This window comes from Gobius niger (genome assembly GCF_951799975.1).
Source record: "Gobius niger genome assembly, chromosome: 10".
Taxonomy (NCBI): Eukaryota; Metazoa; Chordata; class Actinopteri; order Gobiiformes; family Gobiidae; genus Gobius; species Gobius niger.
The window spans coordinates 4,159,260-4,183,125 of NC_136861.1; the positions used below are offsets into that span (position 1 = coordinate 4,159,260).

At 43.0% G+C, this 23,866-nt stretch overlaps 1 protein-coding gene across 1 annotated transcript in view; it reads right to left on the reverse strand.

Annotated features, from left to right (window-relative positions):
• LOC306969169 (complement C3-like) overlaps positions 1–23,866 on the reverse strand; it is a gene marked incomplete at both ends in the record, with an annotated part of 41,989 nt that overhangs the window by 12,771 nt on the left and 5,352 nt on the right. Inside the window, 20 exons of the mRNA XM_079564769.1 lie at positions 3,927–4,016; positions 5,046–5,097; positions 5,186–5,398; positions 5,470–5,609; positions 5,741–5,829; positions 6,391–6,505; positions 9,556–9,756; positions 12,419–12,604; positions 13,939–14,068; positions 16,789–16,944; positions 17,059–17,250; positions 17,334–17,425; positions 20,005–20,098; positions 20,184–20,330; positions 20,410–20,525; positions 20,602–20,722; positions 21,780–21,882; positions 21,964–22,051; positions 22,624–22,706; positions 22,768–22,856. Coding sequence (XP_079420895.1) covers positions 3,927–4,016; positions 5,046–5,097; positions 5,186–5,398; positions 5,470–5,609; positions 5,741–5,829; positions 6,391–6,505; positions 9,556–9,756; positions 12,419–12,604; positions 13,939–14,068; positions 16,789–16,944; positions 17,059–17,250; positions 17,334–17,425; positions 20,005–20,098; positions 20,184–20,330; positions 20,410–20,525; positions 20,602–20,722; positions 21,780–21,882; positions 21,964–22,051; positions 22,624–22,706; positions 22,768–22,856 — 2,497 coding nt within the window. The remainder of the gene's footprint in view (positions 1–3,926; positions 4,017–5,045; positions 5,098–5,185; positions 5,399–5,469; positions 5,610–5,740; positions 5,830–6,390; positions 6,506–9,555; positions 9,757–12,418; positions 12,605–13,938; positions 14,069–16,788; positions 16,945–17,058; positions 17,251–17,333; positions 17,426–20,004; positions 20,099–20,183; positions 20,331–20,409; positions 20,526–20,601; positions 20,723–21,779; positions 21,883–21,963; positions 22,052–22,623; positions 22,707–22,767; positions 22,857–23,866) is intronic.

Sequence of the window (23,866 nt, forward strand, 5' to 3'; positions counted from 1 at the left end):
CCATTGATCTGACCATCCAGGGTCACACGGCCTCATCAGTGAACAAGACTGTGTGAAAATGAGTCTTCATGTATTTCTGAGCCACTGCAGCCGTTTCTGTTCATCAGCTTCAATTAACCGTTTAGGGGAGGCCGGATAGAAGGTTTATGCACAACTGCAGCCTTTTAAATGAGGCGTTACACCTATAGGCTGTAAGCTCCAGTTGAGAAGCTTTTAGATTTAGGTAAAGCTGAACTGGAGAAGATGTGCTTGTTTAAGGCAGGGGGTTAAGTACTGTAAAAATGTGAGAAACTCTGTCAATTACTTCAAACTTTCCAAACAGGAAACACCAAATGAGGTCATAAATGATGCACAGCACTGGCAACTGTAGAAAATGGTGCTTTACTTTTGGCTAAAATTGTCAGGTTCGGCCCTTGGTCCTTTTACAATAAAGAAAATGAACCAAGCATCTTTTTCTCTAGTTTGGCTTTACCCCAGTCCAAAAGCTTCTGGAAAAAAGCTGTGAAAATAGCAACAAAACTGAGACGAAAACAATGATGGAAATGTGACAAAAAAGTGAGAAAACATTGACAAAAAGGTGGCGAAAAATTGATAAAAAAAGAGGCAAAGAAGTAAAGTGAAGATTACTGCGCGGATTTCGAACTACTCCTGGTATTATTACGCCTTACAATATAGTCCCCCCTTTTATCCGCTTAGAAAATCCACATTGTTTAATTTTGTGTAATTATACTTTGTAGTGGAACACTTCACGTAACCATATTTAAATAGGGAAAACGTGGAAGAGCTTGGTAGCTTCTATCTTGACCAGTTTTGCATAGAACATATCAGTGTGTAAAAACGGTGGCCTGTTCCTTTAAGCTGCAGTATTGGTATACTTAAAAGTGTAAACTTTTAAGTTCAAACCGGCTTGTTTAGGGAGATTTGGGAGCGTGGAGTAGGGGCGTGTCTTTGTCTGTATTTACATACTGGTTAAACACTGGTCTGTGTTGGATGGACGCGCCTCAAAGACTGTAGCAGACGAGCTAAACCGTGGACGTTACAACGAACATGTTTGGAAGTACTTCTGCAAAGTGGATTTATTAATCACGGATATGTGGCGCTGCTTCCATGAAGAATGCAGACGCTTTACACAGGACAACACTTCTCTTAATGTAAGTCATGGGGTGGGTCTTGAGGCCGCTGCTGTAAGCTCATTGGTTAATCTTTCTTCATGCACAGACTGATTTCAGGTGCCTTGTCCTGCTCAGACACTGCCAAACATGAGCTCTGCTTCAATGTATTGACAGTGGCACAGATAGTAGAGCGGGTCTTGTGACCGGACGAATGACGGTTCGAATCCTGTCGTTATTACACACTGTCGTTGTGTCCTTGGGCAAGACACTTCACCTGCCTTGCCCCCAGTGTCTGCGTACATCAGTGTATGAATGAGTGTGTGAATGGGTGAGCGGATCCTTGCTGGAAAGCTCTTCGAGTGTACAAAGGCGTCAGTGGTGCAGTGGGTAGAGCGGGAAGTCTCATGATCGGAAGATCAAGGGTTTGAATCCCGCCTCCAGCACAGACATTACCAAACATGAGCCCTGCTTTAGTCTAGTGTTTTTTCATTAGGCACACATTTTGGGTGGTCCGTCAGAAATGTTCTCCATTGAATCATCTATGTGGGAAGTTTCAGGGATTTCTGAATATTTGTGCAACTCCTCTGTTGACAGATATTCATCCTCATCCGCTAACGTTTAGCCCACAGTGGACTCGCTAGTGCTAGGTTCAGCATGTCCTCCAGAATATTGTGTCCATCAGAGGTGATGTCTTTGGGACAAGTGGGCTGTCCTGAGTTTTGGATTTGGAGTCCAGTTTCAGAATCTCCTGCAGTGATAAAGATGTTCTCCACTGATCAGTCTGGGAGGACCTCTCCAGCATCAAGTGGTAAGTCACCCGACTTGCACACAGTAGACCCCGGTTTGAATCCCCCGTTGGGGAAATAGGCTGCCAGTGTGGGTCCTTGACATGCTCAGTGAATGTCTCAGACAATGGGGAACAGAAGATGAGGTGCTGGAGGTCCCGTCATGGGAGGACAAGCCCCTACACGGGATGTACCACCGAAACATAACTGAAGTGGCGGATATCAAGAAATCCTACCAATGGCTGGACAGAGCCGGACTAAAGGACAGCACAGAGGCTCATCATGGCTGCACAGGAGCAGGCCTTGAGCACCAGAGCAATAGAGGCCCAGATCTACCACACCAGACAAGAGCCCAGGTGTAGACTGTGCAAAGAGGCCAATGAGACAATCCAGCTTTACATAACTGCAGGGTGTAAGATGCTGCAGGGAAAGCTTACATGGAGCGCCATAACCAAGTGGCTGGTATAGTGACAGGAACATCTGTGCAGAGTATGGGCTGGAAACCCCAAGGTCAAAGTGGGAAACACCTCCAAAGGTGGTCGAGAATGACCGAGCCAAGATCCTGTGGGACGTCCAGATACAGACGGACAAAATGATAATGAACCAACCGGACATTGTGGTGGTGACAAAGAGCAGAGGAGCCGTTGTGGTCGACATAGCAATACCAAGACTTTAACATCAGGAAAAAGGAACACGAGAAACTAGAGAAATACCAGGGGCTCAGAGAAGAGCTGGAGAAAACCTGGAGGGTGAAGCATCAGTGGTGCCCGTGGTCGTTGGGGCACTCGGGGCAGTGACCCCCAAACTGGAGGAGTGGCTCCAGCAGATCCCAGGAAATACATCAGACATCTCGGTCCAGAAAAGTGCAGTTCTAGGAGCAGCAAAGATACTGCGCAGAACCCTCAAGCTCCCAGGCCGACGGTAGAGGACCCGAGCAGGAGGAGAAAGAGACCACCCGCGGAGGGTGAGGAAGAGTTTTTTTTTTTTTTTTTTATATACACACATATGTGTGTTAACCAAAACCAACCAAATTTGAATTACCTGGCTGCTGTTGCTGCTGTTACCAGTTGTTGTCATTGCCATCTCAACAAAACAAGACATAAGTAAACCAGGGAAGTGGAGACACTGAGCTGTTGGTCACAGGACACAAAGATCATCCATAAAGTTGTAAGATGGGGAGCTGGGTGAGGGCTTGTTGAGTGGGGGCTATCGCCAACTTGTGTGGCATGGATGCTCTCAGCCTGTGGCACCGCTGAGGTGTTATGAAGACCAGGATGCTTCAACCAGAGGAATCTGACATCTGAAGCCCATGTCCAGGATCCGTCTGTGTGTGGAGGCTCTTGATGCTCTGACTCCAGCCTCAGTCACTCCTTGTGAAGGTCCAACACACTTTTGAATGGCCTTTTCCTGACAGTCCTCTCCAGACTGAGCTGATCCCTGCGGCGTGTGAACCTTTTTCCTCCACACTGTTCCTTCCACTCAACTTTCTGCTTTGATGCAGCAGTTTGAGAACATCCAACTTCTTTTGTTCTGACCTTTTGAGGCTTTTGTCAATGATGGTTTTCTGCAAAACTGTCAGGTCAGCTGTTTGAACCCATGATGGAGAATTCTACTGAATCAGACTGAGACCATTTAAAGTCTCAGGTGTTTTGGATCCATTATCTGATGAAAGGAAGACACTTAAAAAAAAAAAAAAAAAAAAGTTTTTTTCACGCTGTGATCTAAAATCATCATGCAAAGTGAGGTATATCAAGCTTTTATTTGTTATGATTTTGATAATCATGGCTCAGCTTGTAAAAATCCCAAATAAAACATCTCATAAACTGAGAATGTTTTGGACTGTTGGCCATAATCATCAAAATTATAGCGAAGGCTTGACATGTGTCACTTTGCATGTCATGAGTCTCTGTTTTATTAGTTTCACATTTTAGTTGAATTACAGAAATAAGTTTCATGATATTTAATGTTCCGAGTTTCTCCTGTGTTGTGTCACTGCTACATTTGGAATGTGGGTGATTTGCAGAGATACCTGTCACAAAGACTTGACTGCTGGACGGGGCATTTGGAACCATTTCAGTTTTTGCAACCATGTTATTCAGAGTTTGTTCTTGTTTGCCACCTGCAAAGGAGTCAGAGGAGAATTAGTTTGTTTAGCACAATATTAACCAGTTTTACCATAATATCCCACCACTACTGTCATGTTCTAAATAAACAGACTATTGGATTTTCAAAACATGATTAATTTGAAGACAGCCTGTTTGATTTACATGGTTCTACACTCCATTGCTCCTCCACCACTGAAGGACTTTCTCAAAGCTAAACATAATTCACAGAGGACCACGCGAGCTTCACCAGAGGAGACTTGATGATCCCCACAGGTGCACCCTGTGGAATAGTCTTCCATGAACACAGAGAGAATGCCCTGCATATAGCTCGTTTAAAGCTCAGTTGAAAAAATGGCTATGGGCAAACCAAAGTATTGTATTGTATATATGTACATTAACCCCTTAACTCCCACCTGAACCGAGTACATTTTCTCCAGTTTGGCTTTACCCCAGTCCAAAAGCTTCTGGAAAAAAGCTGTGAAAATAGCAACAAAACTGAGACGAAAACAATGATGGAAATGTGACAAAAAAGTGAGAAAACATCGACAAAAAAATGTATGAAAAAGTGGCAAAAATGTCACAAGAAATTGACGAAAAAATGACCAAAAAATAACAATTTGACAAAATTTGACAATGTTTAAAAAAAAAGACACAAATGTGATAAAAATGTGCTAAAAATTTGACAAAAAAAGCTACAAAAATGAGTTGAATACCCAACCAAAAAATGCTGGAAAAAAAATCTGATGACGTGAGGAAAAAGATCCTCTTGGTTCAGGCGGGAGTTAAGAGGTTAATGTAAGTGAACATGGATGAGTGTTTGTGAAGCTGAATGAATTTGTAAGTCTAATGGGATTATTGTATACAGGAACCATGTTCTTAAGGGTGGATTTAAATTTCATTCTGCAATGTTTTGTCACCCCTGTGTGAACCCGTGGTACTATGGAATGGATGGAAATTAGCCTTTAGCTACAATCCGGCGTGTTTACATGCTTGTTCAGTAACATGCACTGTCCCAATCAAATTAATAAATTAAATTAAATCACCTTTCGGGTCCAGTTTGACACCCATCATTACTTTTGTCAGAACACCTTTAGGCTGAAAAAGACCGTTGGATGATCGTTATAAAAGCAACATGCTGTCAAAGTAAAGATGAATGTTGATGAACGACGCTTAGTTCTCTTACCACAACCCGGAGAATCTTCAAAACCCCATCATTGTGCAACGAGTCTTTAACAGCGGCTTTAACCTCAATTCTGAAGTCTCCGTGTTTCATGGGAGTGATGACAAAGGGCACAGCGCGGGTCGTGGAGGGCCCTACCTTCACCTGCTGCCTGTATTTGCCTCGCTTCGACGCTGAGCTGCACACATGTGGGTTTTCAATAAGCTCAATGCGCACCTGTGGAAGACGGCAAAGCGCAGTAAAGAAGACATTCAAAAACTCAATCACTGATCTCACTTAAGCCTTACAGTGATTGGGTCTGCAATGTAGTTGTGAATAATTGCCCTGACTTCCGTCTGCTCTCCCACCACAGCAGAATGAGGAAGTCTGAGATCGATGAAAAACGGTTTCAACACAACAACATCCAATGGTTTTCCAACACAGATGCCTAAAGAAATGTGAGAAATCAGCATTTATTTCAAATCAATAAAAATGTTATTTGTTTTTTTATTTACCTGTCTTACTGTAACCTAGTGATTTCCCTTGGATACAATATAGTTGTAGTGTTTTTTCACTTACCGTTATTTACGGAGAGACTGATGCCTGTGAACACCCAGGTTGTGATTGAGTCTTTCAGGGTAATGTTCATGTCATACGTGTTGACTTCACTGGGGGGAAAAAAAGAGAAAATGATCATTGCTGCTCAGTAAATCTATATTAAAGGGGGGGTATTATGCAAAATGGACTTTTTCAAGCTTTACATCATGTTATGTCATTCCCTCATTAAAAACATGCCTGAAGTGTTGCCTTGGCACATTCACGTATTTTTGAGTAATCTGTAAAAACTCTGATGGCGGCCATTTTAGGGATAGGTTTGCCTGAGTCCTCCTAGGAACGCCCCCACCTCCTGGAGACGCCTCCCAGCTTTCGTCACCAGCCGAGTAACCAACCACTGCTCCTCAGCAGAACCCCCTCCCCACTGATGCCACAGACAGCGTGTGGAGGGGGCGTGTCTAAAGGCTCAGAGGTTCTTAAAGAGACAGAGGCCTATTTCAAGACATTCACTACAGCCATTTTGAGAGAGACATTTTATACAAGGCAGTTATTCTAATTTACTGCATTTACAGACCAACAGAAGGTTTCTTCATCATTGTAGTGGGATGTAGACTGGTGCTATGTGACTGAAAAAAGCATAACACCCCCTCTTTAAGTTTCTGTCTGTCTGTTACCAGTTAGGATTCCCAGCACACGCAGGGATTTGGAAGGTAGTCCACAACCAACTTTCTGGAAACTTGGTTCGAGAAGTGATGTCACTGCTGTCCATGTAGAGGACATCCTCCTCACCTGCAGGAGATATTGGTGGTTGATTGAAATATATGTAGTGGTAGACGCTGGCAGTCCCATCATGCTGTGCCGGAGTTTTGATTAGGGAAATGCCTACAGGAGCGCGGCCTCTCAACTTTTGCCTCTGATTGTTCCTGTGCGTGACACTGAGGAGCTGGACCGGAGCCACAGACAAAATAACTAAAACATCTTCACTGTAAAGGCCAGAAAATATTAGTCTGAAAAGCCTAGTGCAACCTCCGAATCGCGCTTCGTCATGAACACGGGTAAGTAGTCTACAACTTAACCGCTTCCTATTCATTCGGAATGTAATGTAACGCTGGATTGTTTGGTGTCGTCAGCGCGTGGCTCCGCTCCGTCTGTTTGGCTCCTCATCTCAGTGTGTAAAACGCCCTGTGCCTGATCAGCTTCAGTCTCCAGTACGAGGTCATCTAAAGGCCAGCACACACTACACGACTTTTCTAGTCTTGAACGATTTTATATAGAATGGGGGGTCCACACTACACGACTGGATTCAGTGCGATTATAGAAGGTCTGGGGGTTCACACTTAACGACTGAGAATCGTAAGAGCGACACACGACATGATTCTGAACAGCTGATGTTTTATAACACAGCACGTCTGTCCTCTCTACCGCCTCATTTCTCCTCCGGCATCTCGTCATAGAAGGGGGCGTGGCTTCGCCGAGGGGGAAAATAGAATCTTTAGAGAAACACAATTTTTCACTCTTTTTTTAGCCATTTTCTGGTGGAATATGAACTTATTTATCACATAAATAAAGTCAAGTGTAAATCGGGCCCATATGGATATTTTCTCTCAGTAGAAGTGAAAAAACGGCAGTTGTAGCAAGCGCTAGCTAACAGCTAGCATTAGCCCGATGCTAAAATGTAGCAACAAGCATTCTCCGTTATTCATGTATTTAACCACTTTGCTCCTCCCCATGTCTTTTTATCTTTATTTAGTAGAAAACTATATCCATATTTCAGCATTTGTTAATGTAGTTTTTGAATAATTAGAGAAATTTAATATTTTTTCAAAATTGTACAAGTACAACGGATTCCAGAGATGCGTCTGTATCTACAGGCCTGTGTTTGTGAGCGTGAGAAAACATGCGTGTCCGGATTGGTCAACGGTGTCAACAATGTCACAACACCGCAGTGCTAGCTTAATGCTACTACGGAGCTTCAACTTGGCTATAGTTCTGTCAAATAGAGATAAAAGTCAGCGACACGAAGCGGGACGTGTTTCAGTGGATTTAATAAGAAAAGGAGACGAGATGGAGGTGACGGAGGAGAAAGCGAGAGGTTAGCCGCCGTTAGCCGCCGTTAGCCGCGAGGTGAAGCTGAACAGTTCGTCTCCAAACTCAGTAAGAGCCGCTAAACTCTGTGCGTGGTTGAAATGTAGCTGGAAAAGGTGGTTGTCGTGAACTTTTGGTGATATAAAGTTGTGCTGTTTCGTGTGTGGGGCTGTGGCCATGAAATGAGTTGTTTGTGCCGCTGGTTTAACAGAGAAGTGAAAAAAGGAGGCGCGGCGGTGTTTTTATGTCTTTATATCTCTCTGTCATTCACATTTGTGTCGGTAAAATTACCCACGTTTCTCCCGTGCGTCCAAAATCGGGCTTAAAAATCAAACATGTTTGATTTCCTACGACCCGAGTCTAGTCGCGTCTTTCTGCTGAACACACTACACGATTCGAACGTCAGTCCAGGCGTGACCCCCCCACACTACACCACCCCCCCACACTACACGACCCGACTCTGTGTAGACGCGACTCAAGAAGACTCGGCGCGACTGAGAATTAGAGCAAAATCGGGCATAAAAGTCGTGTAGTGTGAGCTGACCTTAATGCATTCAAGCTTATCCACTTGGCTTATTGCGAGGCCTCACATTCTGCGTCTCCGTTTAGCGACACAGGTGTGAGGAGCACAGCCTGTGATCTCTGCTGCTTTATTCCGTGCAGGCTGCTGGGCACTACATAGGCAAGTAGACTACCTCTGCGCTGTGGTTTCCACATTATCTTTATTTGTTACTAAATTCTCTAATACTGGCCTGTATTCCATTAGCGGCCGGGTCTCAGACAGGGGCCGGGTCTCCGACAGAGGCCGGGTTCGAGGCTGGCGGAGGCAAATTAAAGCCGGTCTCTAAAACAGGCCGGGGCTTTTATTAGAAACTATAGCGGTAGAAATATTCCCCATGTTAGGAATGTGTCTCATACTCGTGTAAATGAAAACTCACGTGCAGGAAGTAACAAACGGGAACCCGGGCCGATGGGGCGCTGCGGAGGAGCTGATCCGAGCGTAACTTTGACACAGATTTAGACACTTTTCAAACCTCCTGTGGCGATATTTGGAAACAGGGCAAACAACAAATGTTGTGTGACCCTCCAGGGTTTTACTAAAGTCTCCATCGCGTCTTCAAAGCACGTCCAGCTGCTCCGTGTGCAGGTCAGTCACGCCTCAAAATAACTCCTCCCATCAGCGCGAGCGTCTCGTCTTCTCTCGGGTCAGTCTCATGATCGATCACAAACACAAACGCTCCGTCTAAACTCGCCTTTTACACAAGATAACAAATAATCCAGTCCGTGGTAAAAACGAAACAGAAACCTGCAGTGACATTGATGTCAAAGCTCCGCTAACAGCAACGAAACACTTCCTGTTGTCCCGACAAAATAAAAGGCGTCAATGTTCCAGCCGCTGGGAAAGTGTTTGAAATGTTAATTAATAAATGAATCTAATATTTTAGGTGCAAATGGACACAAATCTCTTTTTTCTTCATTTTCCTGGTCGTCCGTTTTGCTCAAATACAAATACAGGCCTGTCTCTAATTGTGGCCTGGTTCCAATAAAGGCCTGGTCCTAGATGTCCTTGAGTAAATAAAGGCCCCGGCCTGTATTAGAGCATTTACGGTAGTTACTAAATTCGAATTATTACTACACAGGACTGGGACAAGTTTTCGTTCCCTCCTGGTCATCCTCTCCACTTGGGGCTGGTTCACAGACTTTTCACTGCGTGTCGAGCATCGACTCAAATGTACAGTTAGGTGTGTCGGTACCATTACTGCCGGCCAGAATGAGGTCCTTCTTGAGTTCACTGCGCCGTTTCGCCAGTTGGTCACAGCAATGAAAGAAGGCGTCCTCACAGGCCTTCCCGTCAGTGATGTATAGTTTCCTCTGTTCACAGCTGTAGGAGAGAGGTGTGTTCTTCATGCCGTCCTTACAGCACTCACACTCCACTGGGTCCTTGTATGTACTTGCTGTAAGTGATGACAAGAAATGACAAATAATATATTGAGACAGATTATTGGGTGGAAATAACAGGGTTTATACAGGCAGGAGTAAGTCTTTTATTTTCCTCTTTCATTTAAATGTCCAAATACTTAAAAAGATACAAAACTGAGGCACTCAAAGAAAAAGTGCTGGTAAAAGGCCTTTATTGCAACACGGCCATTAGATTAAAACATTGCCTACGCGTTTCAGCCGTATAGGCCTTCGTCAGGGCAGTACTCGAGTGATGTGTGAGCAGCTTTTAAACTGTATGAAGTGGTCACATGACCCACAGGGGCTGGAACTCAGTCAGCTGATGCAGTACATCCTATGAGCAGGACTTCAGAATACAAGGAACACAAAAATACATATCGGGATGATATACAGATATCTACAAATTATTTACAGTCATACGTATATACAAACATCTTCTATAAACAGAAGCACTGAAGAGCACCAAAGTTAGATTTTTGAAGAAAACAAGGATATCCAAGCAGCGCTCCTGCATGTGTCCTGTTTTAGTTTGCTTGAATGTCCAAATACTATTTAACTAAAAAGGGTGTTACAGGATTTTTCACGTAAGGCCTCATTTCCTAGTTATCCAGAGCGTTGTTGATTTCTGGAGGTATTTATTTTTAATTCATGCAGTCCTTGTATTTGAAGGGTTTAGTAGTGCTTGGCTTGTGCATGTCAATGGTCACTAGGAGCCTGCGTTATAAACAGTCTGACTCGAGCACAGTGCACCTGAGGGGTGAGCTGTGAGGACATGGGTCGATCATAATAATTCTTCTACAGTCTGCTAGTGTAGTATTTTTTTAATGGCCATAATTCTTGTGAATGGCCGACATTTTACGACCCAGCCGGCCAAACATGAAAGAGGGGGTATTCTGCTTTTTTCAGTCCCATAGCACCAGTCTATCCCACTACAATGATGACCAAACCTTCTGTTTGTCTGTAAATGCAGTAAACTAGAATAACTGCCTTGTATAAAATTGCTCTCTCAAAATGGCTGTAGTGAATGTCTTGAAATAGGCCTCTGTCTCTTTAAGAACCTCTGAGCCTTTAGACACGCCCCCTCCACACGCTGTCTGTGGCATCAGTGGGGAGGGGGTTCTGCTGAGGAGCAGTGGTTGTACAAACACACATTAAGTAAACTTAGAAAAACAAAAAGCGGAACCTCTGAGCGACGCACAGCGCTTTTCACTCGTTTAACTCAAGGGTGTGTGGGTGATGTAGTCTCTGATCACGATGGGGCGAAGTAGGAAGCGTGCATTGTGAAGGGGGCGCTCTGAAAAACGGCGGAGCAGCTGCAGGATTTAAACAGATGTGCAAAGGAGCGTACTGGTGCTTGGTGCACGGAGAAGAGTACCGGCAAGTACTGTCCCACTTAAAGCACTGCAGCCAAGTACGATATCCCTCTGTCCCTTTGTCTTTTCTGTCAACGTAGTATTTTCTCTCACGGAAAATGAGTAAAAAAACGTTGCACGCTACGACCCCTGCAGTGGCGCTTATGGCCTCTAGGGGCACGAGTTACTTTGTACAGCGTCAGTGTCACAAAAGCAGAAGAAAATTGGTGCATATTTGTTTAAGATTTACAAACATTTCATCAAACGAAGTGAATAAAATTGGACAAAATATGCAAATTTTGAGCAAAAAAAAGTGGCCAATTTCAGCCAAACCTTCCGCTGAATGTGTTTTAGACCGTAGTTTGGGTATTTTTTCATCAACTTATTCAGTAAAAATCGCAATGTTATTATTGTCCAGAAAATTAAGATTTAATGCCAGTTTGAATCCAATTTAACTCTCTGTGGTCTGACTGCAATACTGATATAAAAAATTCGCCTGGAATATTTTCCTTGTAACTTGTCTTGTAGGGCCAAAAAAAGAGATATCAATGTGTGGTTTGGCAGTTATTCACAAAAGTACCACTTCTTTATATATTTAAAGTTTCAATAACATAGCATTATTACTTAATGTGTAATTGCTGTTGTAAAAGAAGAACATTTCAAAAAACGGAAATTAATTTTAGCCTTTTTTATTAGGCAATAATAGAAAAAGCATCAGGAACAACTGTGTAACACAATAAATTAGATCCTAGAACCATATTATGCATTCACACAAAATAGAATGTTCACTAGGCTTCTAGTTTAGCTTGTACAGTCTTCAATATGAAGAAAATTCCAGGCGTTTTTAGGTTGAGATAGCTGGCCTAGGGTAACATTTTTACTTTTCAAAGAAAACAATTCTTGGCAAAGCATCAGGGCCAACTGAATAACACAATAAATTGGATCCTAGGACCATATTATGCATTCACACAAAATAGAATGTTCACTAGGCTTTTGTTTAGCTTGTACAGTCTTCAATATGAAGAAAATTCCAGACGTTTTTAGGTTGACATAGTTCACCTTGAATCATAACTGTCACATACATGTGCTTTTGATCCTCATTACATGCCTACTCCATTTGGATATCTAGCAGTTTTTTTGGGGTCTTTCAGTGAAGCAGGATTAGAAAATGAACACAAACTAACTATATACAAATTTACATTATTCACAAAAGGTGGGCTTCTAAAAAGTCTCTACACCTGTGCTGCATCCCGTAGTCATGACAGTTTCTGGTCATCTAGGCACAGTGGCAAAAGGCACGTCTTACAGTGCCAGGGAGTGGAGTGATGGCAGAGATGGCAGAGGTGGCATCCCTCCGCACTCTTCCACACCACTGGAGCGGGCCTGATGGGTGACCTGCTCCTGGCATCTCCACCCTCCAGATCGGCCAAGGCTGACCCTGCTCCGGCCACGGACCAAAGCATGGCCATTGGATGCCCTCTCACAAGGCCTCCTATAGAAAATAAATACAAATTACTTACTGTGAAGTACATATACAGTAATATGAAATTACTACAATGATCAATACATTTTACCAACTACCATTATTCTTTCAGAAAATAGCCATAGTTTCATTACTTTTTGCTACAACATGCATGCAAACTTTATTGTATTGTCTACCCCATGTACTATCTGACAACATGCTCTTGAAGCTATGTACATTAGTAAACTCAATATAGAAGTGAGTATAACATCACAGTAGTGAGTATTTACAAAGAAAAACTAATACATTGATCTGTTCAAATAATGTGTTTGGCACTTCAATTTCCTATTTGTACATTCAGACTAGCAGATTTCATAGAGAAAAGCTACACGGGTTGAATTTAGGAATACACTTGCAATACATATTGAGATCTAGGTCTTTCTGACATAAAAATCACAAGGAAAGAACGTAAACTTGTCATAGTCTGCGGGTAGGTCACGAAAAATCCTGGTTTTGCGAATCTACATTTCCCGCGAAGACAACCGCGGCAAACTTTACGCGCGCCCCGGTTACAAACAGAGAAAAGTGGCGTTACGCGCCTCTATGATCGTTTTACACAGATAACATACATGCCAACTCATACTACCACCATACATGTTAGTTTTTACACATTTGCAAACTTACTCGAAGCTGGATGAGAGGCAGACCGGTGCCTTCTTCCTCCGCTTTCGCCCCGACGTCCAGCGCATTTTCACCCTCTTCGATAAACCTCCGGGGGGGGTTGGGCACACGACAGCTCCTCCTCGACATCGCTCCAACTCTCCCCTACTCGCTCCAACACTCCAAACACTCCAAATACTCCAAAAACACTCGCTGACAACACATTTCTCGCTCGAAATCTTCACTTCCCTGCATAGTGCGCTGGTCCCACAGCGTGTATCCGTCTGTTTTCTTGCCTGTGATTGGACGACGTGTGTCACGCGAAGGAAGCTTCCTACCGTAATGGCAACAACACTGAGAAACAGCGCAAGGGGTTGGCTTTCCAACACAGTTAAAATTTTTAAGATTGCGTGTTTACTTTTGCAGTTATGGGGAAAAGAACAGCGCATGCGCAACTGTGTCGGCGCCGACACGCCGCCGTAGGAGAGTTAATGCTTTTTAATGACATTTTCCAATTCATTTAATGAGTTAGAATTTTTTTTTCACGCCCTGCGGAAACCCTGAATAATGAGACATTAGCACTCACCCAGAGAGGTTCTGGCATCAGACAAAGTGCCTGGGCTGCATCTCACATCTGAAATATAACAAAGTACAACATGAGCCTCAGGTACGTTGAGATTATTATTTCCAAAGTGAATAGTTGCCTTGTCTATAGGGAGTCCCATCCGCAGTATCAGTGTGAAACATGAGTCCTGCATCAAAGAAAACTCCCATGTTGTTTTTCCCTCCGCCTGGTGTGCAACCAGTGTCTGCCTTCTCCACAGTCTCCCACACCTACAGAGGAACAAACAAACACTGAAAATACATTATTTCACCACAGCATTAAGTTTTAACGTCGAGTCTCTTAAAATAATGTAAATGAGTGGAATACAGAAAAGAAAATCAGCTCTACTTTCTGTGTGAAAGGGGAGTGGCTCTGAGCACCGGGTGCTTTGTACTGGAGAGGAGTAAAATGCTTTAATGATCGTAACAATGTCAGTGGTCTGAAGTGTAAAAACATAAAGGATCGTCACCTCATCGGATCCACAGTTGGATGGCAAGTGTTTTGCACAAAGGAGCAGACAGAGTGAGTACACTGGAAGAGGAAATATAGGCAGAGGCTGGTTACTCTTTGGAGAAAATGTCAGATCTCCGTTTATTGAAGTGGCAAAAGCAGACTGGCCCACTGACCACACAATACTCCCAAGCAGGGTTTCCGTTAACCGGCTGTAGCTTTTGGCCGGTTTGCAAAGCAAATGGCCGGTAAAAATTATTTCCATCGGCCAAATTGGCCAACAGTAAAAAATATGGAGCGAATATAGAAAAATATATTAAATACAACATGTCACCTGGGTCAGTGACTAACATAACAAAGTGTTTTTGAGACAGCCCCAAATATTAAAGAAAGGTTCAATGTTTTTATCAAAAAGCCCATTTTACAAAGCGCAGTTGAAGCGCCGAGTGTGTAGCGGCCGGGATGAGGATCAGCACCTCCAAATCCGAGGCCATGGTTCTCCACCGGAAAAAGGTGGCTTCCCCTCTTCAGGTCGGTGGGGAGTCCTTACCTCAAGTGGAGGAGTTCAAGTATCTCGGGGTCTTGTTCTCAGTGAGGGACGGATGGAGCGTGAGATGGACAGACGGATCGGTGCGGCGTCAGCAGTGATGCGGTCGCTGTATCGGTCTGTCGTGGTGAAGAGGGAGCTGAGTCGGGGCAAAGCTCTCGATTTACCGATCGATCTACGTTCCCGCCCTCACCTATGGTCATGAGATTTGGGTCATGACCGAAAGGACAAGATCGCGAATACAAGCGGCCGAAATGAGTTTCCTTCGCAGGGTGGCTGGGCGCACCCTCCGAGATCAGGTGAGGAGCTCAGTTACCCGGGAGGAGCTCGGAGTAGAGTCGCTGCTCCTTCACGTCGAAAGGAGCAGCTGAGGTGGCTCGGGCATCTGTTCCGGATGCCTCCTGGTCGCCTCCCGCGGGAGGTGTTCCAGGCATGTCCTAGGGGGACAAGGCCTCGTGGAAGACCCAGGACACGGTGGGACTATGTCTCCGAGCTGGCCTGGTGTCGCCTCGGGGTCAGAACAGCTGGAGGAGGTGTGTGTGGATCGGGAAGTTTGGGCATCTCTGCTGAGACTGCTGCCCCCGCGACCCGGCCCCGGATAAAGCGGAAGAAAATGGATGGATGGAGTTGAAGCGCCAGCGTCACGCTGGAAATGAAAGGATTTTCTCTTCGTGCTTCGTCACATTTTCCAAGAAAACAGTGAACTACAGGTACTTTTACTTTTCTAAAAGTGTGTTAAGAACTCAGCAATACTTTTGATTATGATGTTCTTTTAACGAGCGTGTGGTCAGTCAGACTGACGCGCTGTCCTGGCTCTTCCTTGGAGAGTGGCCGGGTTTAGAGGCGCTTCCCTCGGTCAGTCTGCGCAGACCTCCGCCACAAGCCATGAAATGTCCGCAGAATACAACTCCAAACTCTCACTCATCTTCCAAGGACAAGCTCCCAAAGTCACACTGCACAAACGGGGGAAGGCTGTCCCATAAGAGGATTCAGCGCCATCGAGCCGGGTAGGTAGAACAGCGGCCAAGGCAGCGGCATAGCTCCTGCCTGTTGCACCTCGGGTTTAAGCACACACGGCCGACTCAAATTGTTTTATCCAAGTGGCAAAAAGCACAAAACAGGTGGGAAGCTCAACCTTGACACTACAGATCCCCTCGGCCCAGGTTGGTCTATACTTTCCGTAGTCGTCCATGTCCAGCAGGTCCGCGTGTATCGGCCAAAATTTTGTGCCGAAAAACGGTAAGTAAATGGTCTCAACTTAAGCCCTATTCACACGGGATGAGCATTATCTAGATCAGGGGTCGGCAGGTTTTCTTGGTGGAGCCGATTTTCTTTATTGTAAAAGGACCAAGGGCCGAACCTGACAATTTTAGCCAAAAGTAAAGCACCATTTTCTACAGTTGCCAGAGCTGTGCATCATTTATGACCTCATTTGGTGTTTCCTGTTTGGAAAGTTTGAAGTAATTGACAGAGTTTCTCACATTTTGACAGTACTTAACCCCCTGCCTTAGACAAGCACATCTTCTCCAGTTCAGCTTTACCTAAATCTAAAAGCTTCTGAACTGGAGCTTACAGCCTATAGGTGTAACGCCTCATTTAACCTCTTAACTCCCACCTGAACGGATCCCATTTTCTACAGTTTGGCTTTACCCCAATCAAAAAGCTTCTTCAATCACCCCCGACGTCTGCTTTTGATGGGAGAAACGAGGCCTGAGATTCTGGTTGAAATTGACATCTGGATATGACGTCAAAGCGCTCCTTTCTGAGTTCTGAATGAATTTGTGCAGCTTTAGTCTCTGACCATGGACAATTCTCCGTAAAATGTGTTTAACCGCAGTTGGTTGTAAACGTGTAGTTGGAGTGACACAAACTGTGAGCGCAGCCTGGCTCTCTCTGAAGTGCACCAACATGTGTATTTTTTTTAAATTTACATTTAATGGGGAAAAAACTTGCCTTTTTCTGGGTGAGGAGGTGCTTCTTGTTCAAGACATAAACACCTTTGTCCACGGCCACCAGTCCCACAGTGGCCCCTGGGTCTCCAGTGACCCTCAGATGAAATGTCCCCTGCGGCTCATACGACGGGACAGGGTTTTTGGGTTCAAGCTTCAACTAAAAACAAAACATACTGGGATTATGCGGTGCACGTTTGAAGAGGAGTTTACTTTGGGCTACATAGGGCAATCTGTAAACTGTTAGGGACACTAGGCGGCTGGGGAGCTTTACCGTGCCCATACAGGAGTCGTCAACATCTACCCTAACAGAGTCGGACACCACCTCAGTGGGAGTCTGATGGTAGTACACAACAAGTCGGAAAGATGGCAGCATTTTTTTGGTAACCGGGATATTTAAAGCGACCGTCGTTTGACCAAGTGCAAGGTGTCTCCCAAAGTCTACCAGTTGACCCCGGCTCAGGATCTACACACAAACATAAGGTAATCCAGCAAAGCAGTTTTTCTCATGAATATTGGATATTTGAAGCACAGAGCAGCGTCACTCACCAGGTATGTAATTTCGAATTGCCACCTTTCGGTTCTCATGAGTAGGTGGACTTTAAGACTAGCTCCTAATTTCACATCTGTCGTTATCACACCTACAACAGAGAGAGCACTGGAGAACTTTAAACACACACAACAATCAGGCATCTTCTGAGCACCAGACAATTCTTATATCCCATCACCAGACATGCAAAAGAGAACAATAACTGACAAGCAACAGCCAGAGACCACATTGATACTTCCAGGTCAACATTGTAAATGTATCAAATACAGGTTAATATAACAAATCTTCTATTTTATATGGGCCAGTGAAAATTAGTCTTTCCTTTCAGGGCTGATTCTTCTGTTCCAAGCGTAAGTGGTTCTGAAGAGCTTTTCCCGCTGATGGACTCTCTCACCCAGCGATCATCACGTCACTCACCATTAATGCATTCCTAATCGTACCTTAACTGTGGCGTCGTCTTTGCTCATGAAATCAAATGTTTTGGATCAAATACTTAGTTGCTAGTATATAGTATATAAATACAGATTCAGGGGAAATGCACTTTCGTGGTTAGAACATTATTTAACGGATCGTTTCCAATACGTTAACTTAAGTGGAGTTGTGTCCCGCTTACAGAGAATTAATTGTGGGGTTCCGCAAGGTTCGGTTTTGGGCCCCAAGCTATTTGTTATATATAAATGATGTTTGTAAAGTATCGGATGTTCTTAATTTTATTCTCGACACAACGATATATTGCTCTGGCCCAAATCTTAAGGAGCTTGTGTTGGTGGTTGAAAGAGAATTATATAAACTAAAAAATTGGTTTGACGTGAATAAATTGTCACTTAACTTAAAATTGATGGTATTTAGTAATAAGGAGATAAATGATGAGATCAAGATCAATATTAATGAAAATGAGATAGAAAGAGTATATCATATAACATTTCTTGGAGTGAAAACAAAGTATCCAAAACTATTGCAATTTTGTATAAATTTCAATATATTTTGAACAAAAAAGCATTACATTTACTTTATGGTTCTCTTGTCACACCATACCTAACGTATGGCATAGTGATTTGGGGAAATACTTATAAAACTGGAACCAATCCAATTTTCCTATTACAAAAGAAGATCATCAGATTAATTAATTATGCACCTTTCAATTCATCAAGTCATTCACTGTTTATCCAATCAAATCCTGAAGTTCTATGACTTAGTCGATTTGTACACGGAAAAGTTCATTTACCAAGTTAAACAAAATAAAATCCCTAAATGCCAGCGAGAAAGTAACTATAATCTCAGAGGAACATATATATTTAATCAACCGCAAGTACATTCTACATTAAGAAAACACTGTTTATCATGCAAAGGAGCAGTGGCGTGCACAGACATTTTGAGGGGCAGGTGCTCAACTAAGACAAAAGGGCAACCCCCCCCCCCCAAAAAAAAAAGTTAGTAATTAGTGACACTAACAGACCATTGATTAACACAGCAACATAAAATGTCCAATTATGTGGACCTAATAATAAACGATGTAGGACTATCACAAGGCTCTGCCCTTATACTAGCACAAAAACAAATACTGTAAATGATGCAAAGGTGCTGTAGCCTACACTTGTTAAATAACTGTTAAATAACAATAATCTGGGCTGTTCATGTTCCTGTGCTCCTCACAGAGATGCAGTGTCCAGAACCCAGGCACCTCCTCACCTTCTCTCTCCTTACCTCAGCTCACTCTGCTCTGGCCCTGGTCTACCTTCAGCCCTGACTTAGTCTGAATAATACAGCTCATTTTAAGAACATTTTATAGCGCGACAAACAGAACCGCTAAAGTGACTGACTTGTTACCGCAGGCTTTATCCGGACGGTCTCGACACGAGCGGCGGCGCTGACGTCCTCGTCCCGACGGCCCTCTCGTTTCCTTTCCCTTTAATAATCCAGTCATGTCGCGCTGGCTCGTTCATAAAGTTATCGAATATTTACAGACTTTACTCCCGCGTCTCACGGAGATGGGCTGTACCATCTTCTCAAACGGGGGAAACGCGGGGACAGCACAGCTGCCCTTCTGTGATCAGGAGCGTCAGCGCCGCCGCGACACGGAGGAGGAGGAGGAAGGAAGCGCGATTTGAAGTTGCTGAACATTAAAACTGTATTTTCAGCACATGTTGACTTAATAGAGCAAATATCTAAGAACAATAAAATAAATAATACTTAATATTGGGGAGGAAAAAAAATGGTCTTGAGAAGGGCACTTAAAGGGCACAGGGCAAAGGGGCAGGTGCTTGAGCACCACCTGGGCTCTACCTGTGCACGTCCCTGCAAAGGAGTTACATTATGGAATAGCTGCTGCAATGAGTTAAAACAAGCCACGTCTCTTTTTCAGTTCAAAAATATTTACAAGAGAATAATGGTCCACCTGTGTTAATTCAGCGAATGGATGGTTATTACCATTAATGTGCTGCATTTATGATTTAAAAGGGAAGGGCCGGCACAATAAGCTTTAGCTTCTGCCTGCGCCGGCTCATTTATTGTGTTGACATTGCTTGACTTGTATGTTTTGAATGTTTTGAATCATTTGTAAATGACCAAACCGAAATAAACTAAACTAAACTATTGTTTTATTCTCCGACTCCGGTGGCCATCATGGTGTTGTGTGGCGTTTTGTAGAAGCTGGCACTGTAAGGTACTCACCAATGTGGATGTAGTTCTGGCTCTGATAATGTTTAGCCACCATTGACTTTGAGGCCTGTCTCTCTGCAGGAAGCTGGGCATCATTGGTCCTCGCCTTCAGTCAGAGACAAATGAAAATGCTCGAAGATGGAAATGCATAAACCGAAATGATTCTTTTGCTTTCACATCTTGTTACTCACAGTAATAGTCAGGCTTGAATCAGTGGCCCTGGTGTTGACCATCAAACGGGCCCTGCCGTTGTCTCGAGTTGTGTCTTGGATCTGACCAGGCTGTACCACAATAGGCACGCCCTCTGCAGGAGTCCCATCAGGGTTTGTTACAGTAACCTGCACAAAGCTCAAAGTTAAACATCTGCCTGTGATTATAAAAGTGCATTATAAAGCATCTTTATGGACATTAACATACCGTGACATCATATGACAATCCGGCTTTGAAATATTTAGGTGTTTCATCAAAGCTGATGATGTATGGAGATTTAGCAATTGCCATATTTCTTAACTCTTCCTCAACCATTTCACTTCCTGTAAAAATATGAATGTAATGAATAAACATACAAATAAATCAGTGCTAAAGATTTCATTGTTTACTTGGACTTACCACTTTCTGTGTACACCGTGGCTGTCACAAAGAGAGATCCTCCAACCAGATCTTCAATATTCGGGTAAGTCCTGAGGATGTGATCTTTCTGTAGTGTGGCTTGACCATTACCACCAACAATCTAAACAGTAACACCGGTTTGGTCTGAACATTAGTGTTGCACATCATGCAGATAATGTGTTGTGTGTGTGAGTTATACAGGGCTCGGTGTCATGTGACAAAACATTATTAAACTTCCGCAGTGAGTGCCAAAAACGTAAAAAAAACACGTTTTTGCATTTATTTATTTTTCATACTCTCTTTAATACACTCTAATACACCGTGTGTGTGATTTTGGGAGCTCTGTGATAAACAAAACTGAAATAAATGATCAAAAACTTGTGAAAAGTACCGATCTGGACATTTTATATTTATTATTGCCGTTTTATTGTTTCTTTTTTTAGTCCCAGGGCCGTGGTGTTGGTGAAAATCGGCTTAAGCGCGGCTGAGAAACATCCTATTAAAGTCTTCAATCCGAGACCCAGGCTGTTTAAATGCACACGCGATAAAAAGTGATCGATAATACGCAGTGTTTGAAAAACAATGTTGTCCTTGAAATTGACTTGCAATTGAGATATTTAGGCATTGGCCTCTTCCCATAACGTTAGTGTCCATCCAGAGAGGAGAGAGGAGTGAATCAGAAAGGAGAGTTTCATATAACGAGCAATATCTCCATTTCACCTACGGAGAGCTTAGAGTGTCACCTTTCAAAAGGAGCCATAGCCTGTGTCCATAGATATAACATAGAATACGCTGTGGTGCTACAAATATCATGAAAATGGCCTGGATTGTTGGCACTCCAAAGCTAAATCCCCAAAACAATGTGTTAATATAGAAGTGGACGAGCGAACAGAATTTCTCAAATGCAGATATTTTGACCAGGTTTATGATCAATATTGCTGTAATTATGGCGCCAATCTGCAGGAAACAATATAAGGCACAAATTATTAACTTTTTTCCCCAAAGCAGTGGCATTGCTCACATTGATTGCCCCTAGAGTGATACAAACACCAGCCCACCATCGATATTTAAGACATGAACCTTGGCAGGACAGATCATGTTCTTTTTGCACCCATGTGGTCATCTTCACTCACGGCCCAGACAGACAAAGCAAATGGAGTAAAGTATGAGGGACTTACTGGGATTTTTTGCAGTGATGCAGGAAAGACCTTTCTGAGGTAATCTTTCATGACCCCAAACACAACATAGGCCATGCCATCCACTTCTTTTCCGAACAAATATCTGAAACCATAAAAGGGTTAAGCTCTACAGCTGTTACTACCTTTACATCAAGATAAAATGCTTAAATCATGAGTTACTCACGTTGATGTGACTCTAACATTAAAGGATGGGGTGTCGTAATAGTAGAAAGAACTATCAGCTGTCAGCTTCACCTCATAACTAGGCAGCACTGAAAATGAATCAGAAAACCTTTTTATTTTATTTTGTTGTTGTTGTTAACCTCTTAACTCCCGCCTGAACTCAGAGGATCTTTTTCCTCACGTCATCAGATTTTTTTTTTTCCATCATTTTTTTGTTGGGTATTCAACTTTTTTGGCATTTTTTGTCAAATTTTTGTAATTTTTTGGTCAAAATTTTATCACATTTTTGTCCTTTCTTTCGTCAATTTTGTCTTTTTTTTAATCTAATTTTTGTAATTTTTTGTCACATTTTGTCATTTTTTAGTCAATTTCTTGTCAATTTCTTGTGACATTTTTGCAACTTTTTCATTAATTTTTTGTAACTTTTTTGTCAATGTTTTCTCACTTTTTTCCAGAAGCTTTTGGACTAGGGTAAAGCCAAACTCGAGAAAATTTGCTCGGTTCAGGTGGGAGTTAAGTGGTTAAGAAATCAAACATTATGTAAGCAGAACAAATTCACAAGCTGAGTTTTGTAAAATGTGACATTCCAAAGGAAATCTTTACCTCCTATAAATACAAGCTTTAATAATGACCATCACTGGCTTTGTTAATTGAAACTTACCATGTTTTTTTACTTCAAACTCCGCAGAGTATGACTGCTGTGGGTTGCTTTGAAATCGTGCTACAACTTCCCACGGGCCAACACTGGACACACATGGACGGATTAGAAAAAGACTAATTTCCCAAAAGTAAATGCAAAACTGACCTGGAAATTTCACCAAGCTGGTATGTTCCAGAGTGGATCCCTGAGCTGAGTAAGGCAGTGTCCAGCGGGATGACCATGCCCAGAGGGGTCTGCAAATGACCAGGAACGTGAACAGAAGGTTTGTTGTAGGTTCAGTGGTTCTCAAATTTGGGGCCCAACGTACCACCTCAAACAACATTTTACCTTTCACTCACCAGACCTAAAGACCACGGTCAATTTAGATGGAGGTTTATTTTAAAAAGAGACCGTGCAGTTTCATATAACACATGGCTATTTTTGATCTGTAGTCCCCTGGCCAAGATGTTAAAAGGCATTAAAATACAAGCATGACAATACATTTACAAGTCTTTGACAAATACACAACAATATAAATGACACTGTAAAATAGCTAAAGGCACACAGTACCTGCTACAATGTAAAGGCCTTGTAAGTGAACCGAGCACATTTTCTCCAGTTTGGCTTTACCCCGGTCCAAAAGCTTCTGGAAAAAAGCTGTGAAAATAGCAACAAAACTGAGACGAAAACAATGATGGAAATGTGACAAAAAAGTGAGAAAACATTGACAAAAAAGTGACGAAAAATTAATGAAAAAGTGGCAAAAATGTCACAAGAAATTGTCAAAAAAATGACAAAAATGTGAAAAAAAATGACCAAAAAATGTGACAAAACATGACAAAAATTTGATTAAAATTTGACAAAAATTGACGAAAAAATGACAAAAATGTGACAAACGCTAGAGGTGAGAAATGTTTAACTTTTTGGTCGACGCTCGTAAATTTCTCCAATCAGGAGCTTTCCTCAACAGTGAGCCACCGGGGCAGATGCTACGCCGGCCTCAGATGTAAACAGGTCGCGGAGGTTTAGCTTCATTGTGAACCGGAGCTACAGCAGCTCTGGGACTTTTACAGAGACACATATCAGTGTTTCTTTACCTACACACCCAGGATTAAAAGCGGCAACAAGAAAACTTATTTCAGTGGCTGAATCTGCACTGGGAATGTGTTTGGGCCTCGAGGATGCCTGTTGTAATATTACCACCAGAGAAAGCTAATGCTACAAGCTAAATCTACGGTCCTCACGGTACCATGCTATTTTAATC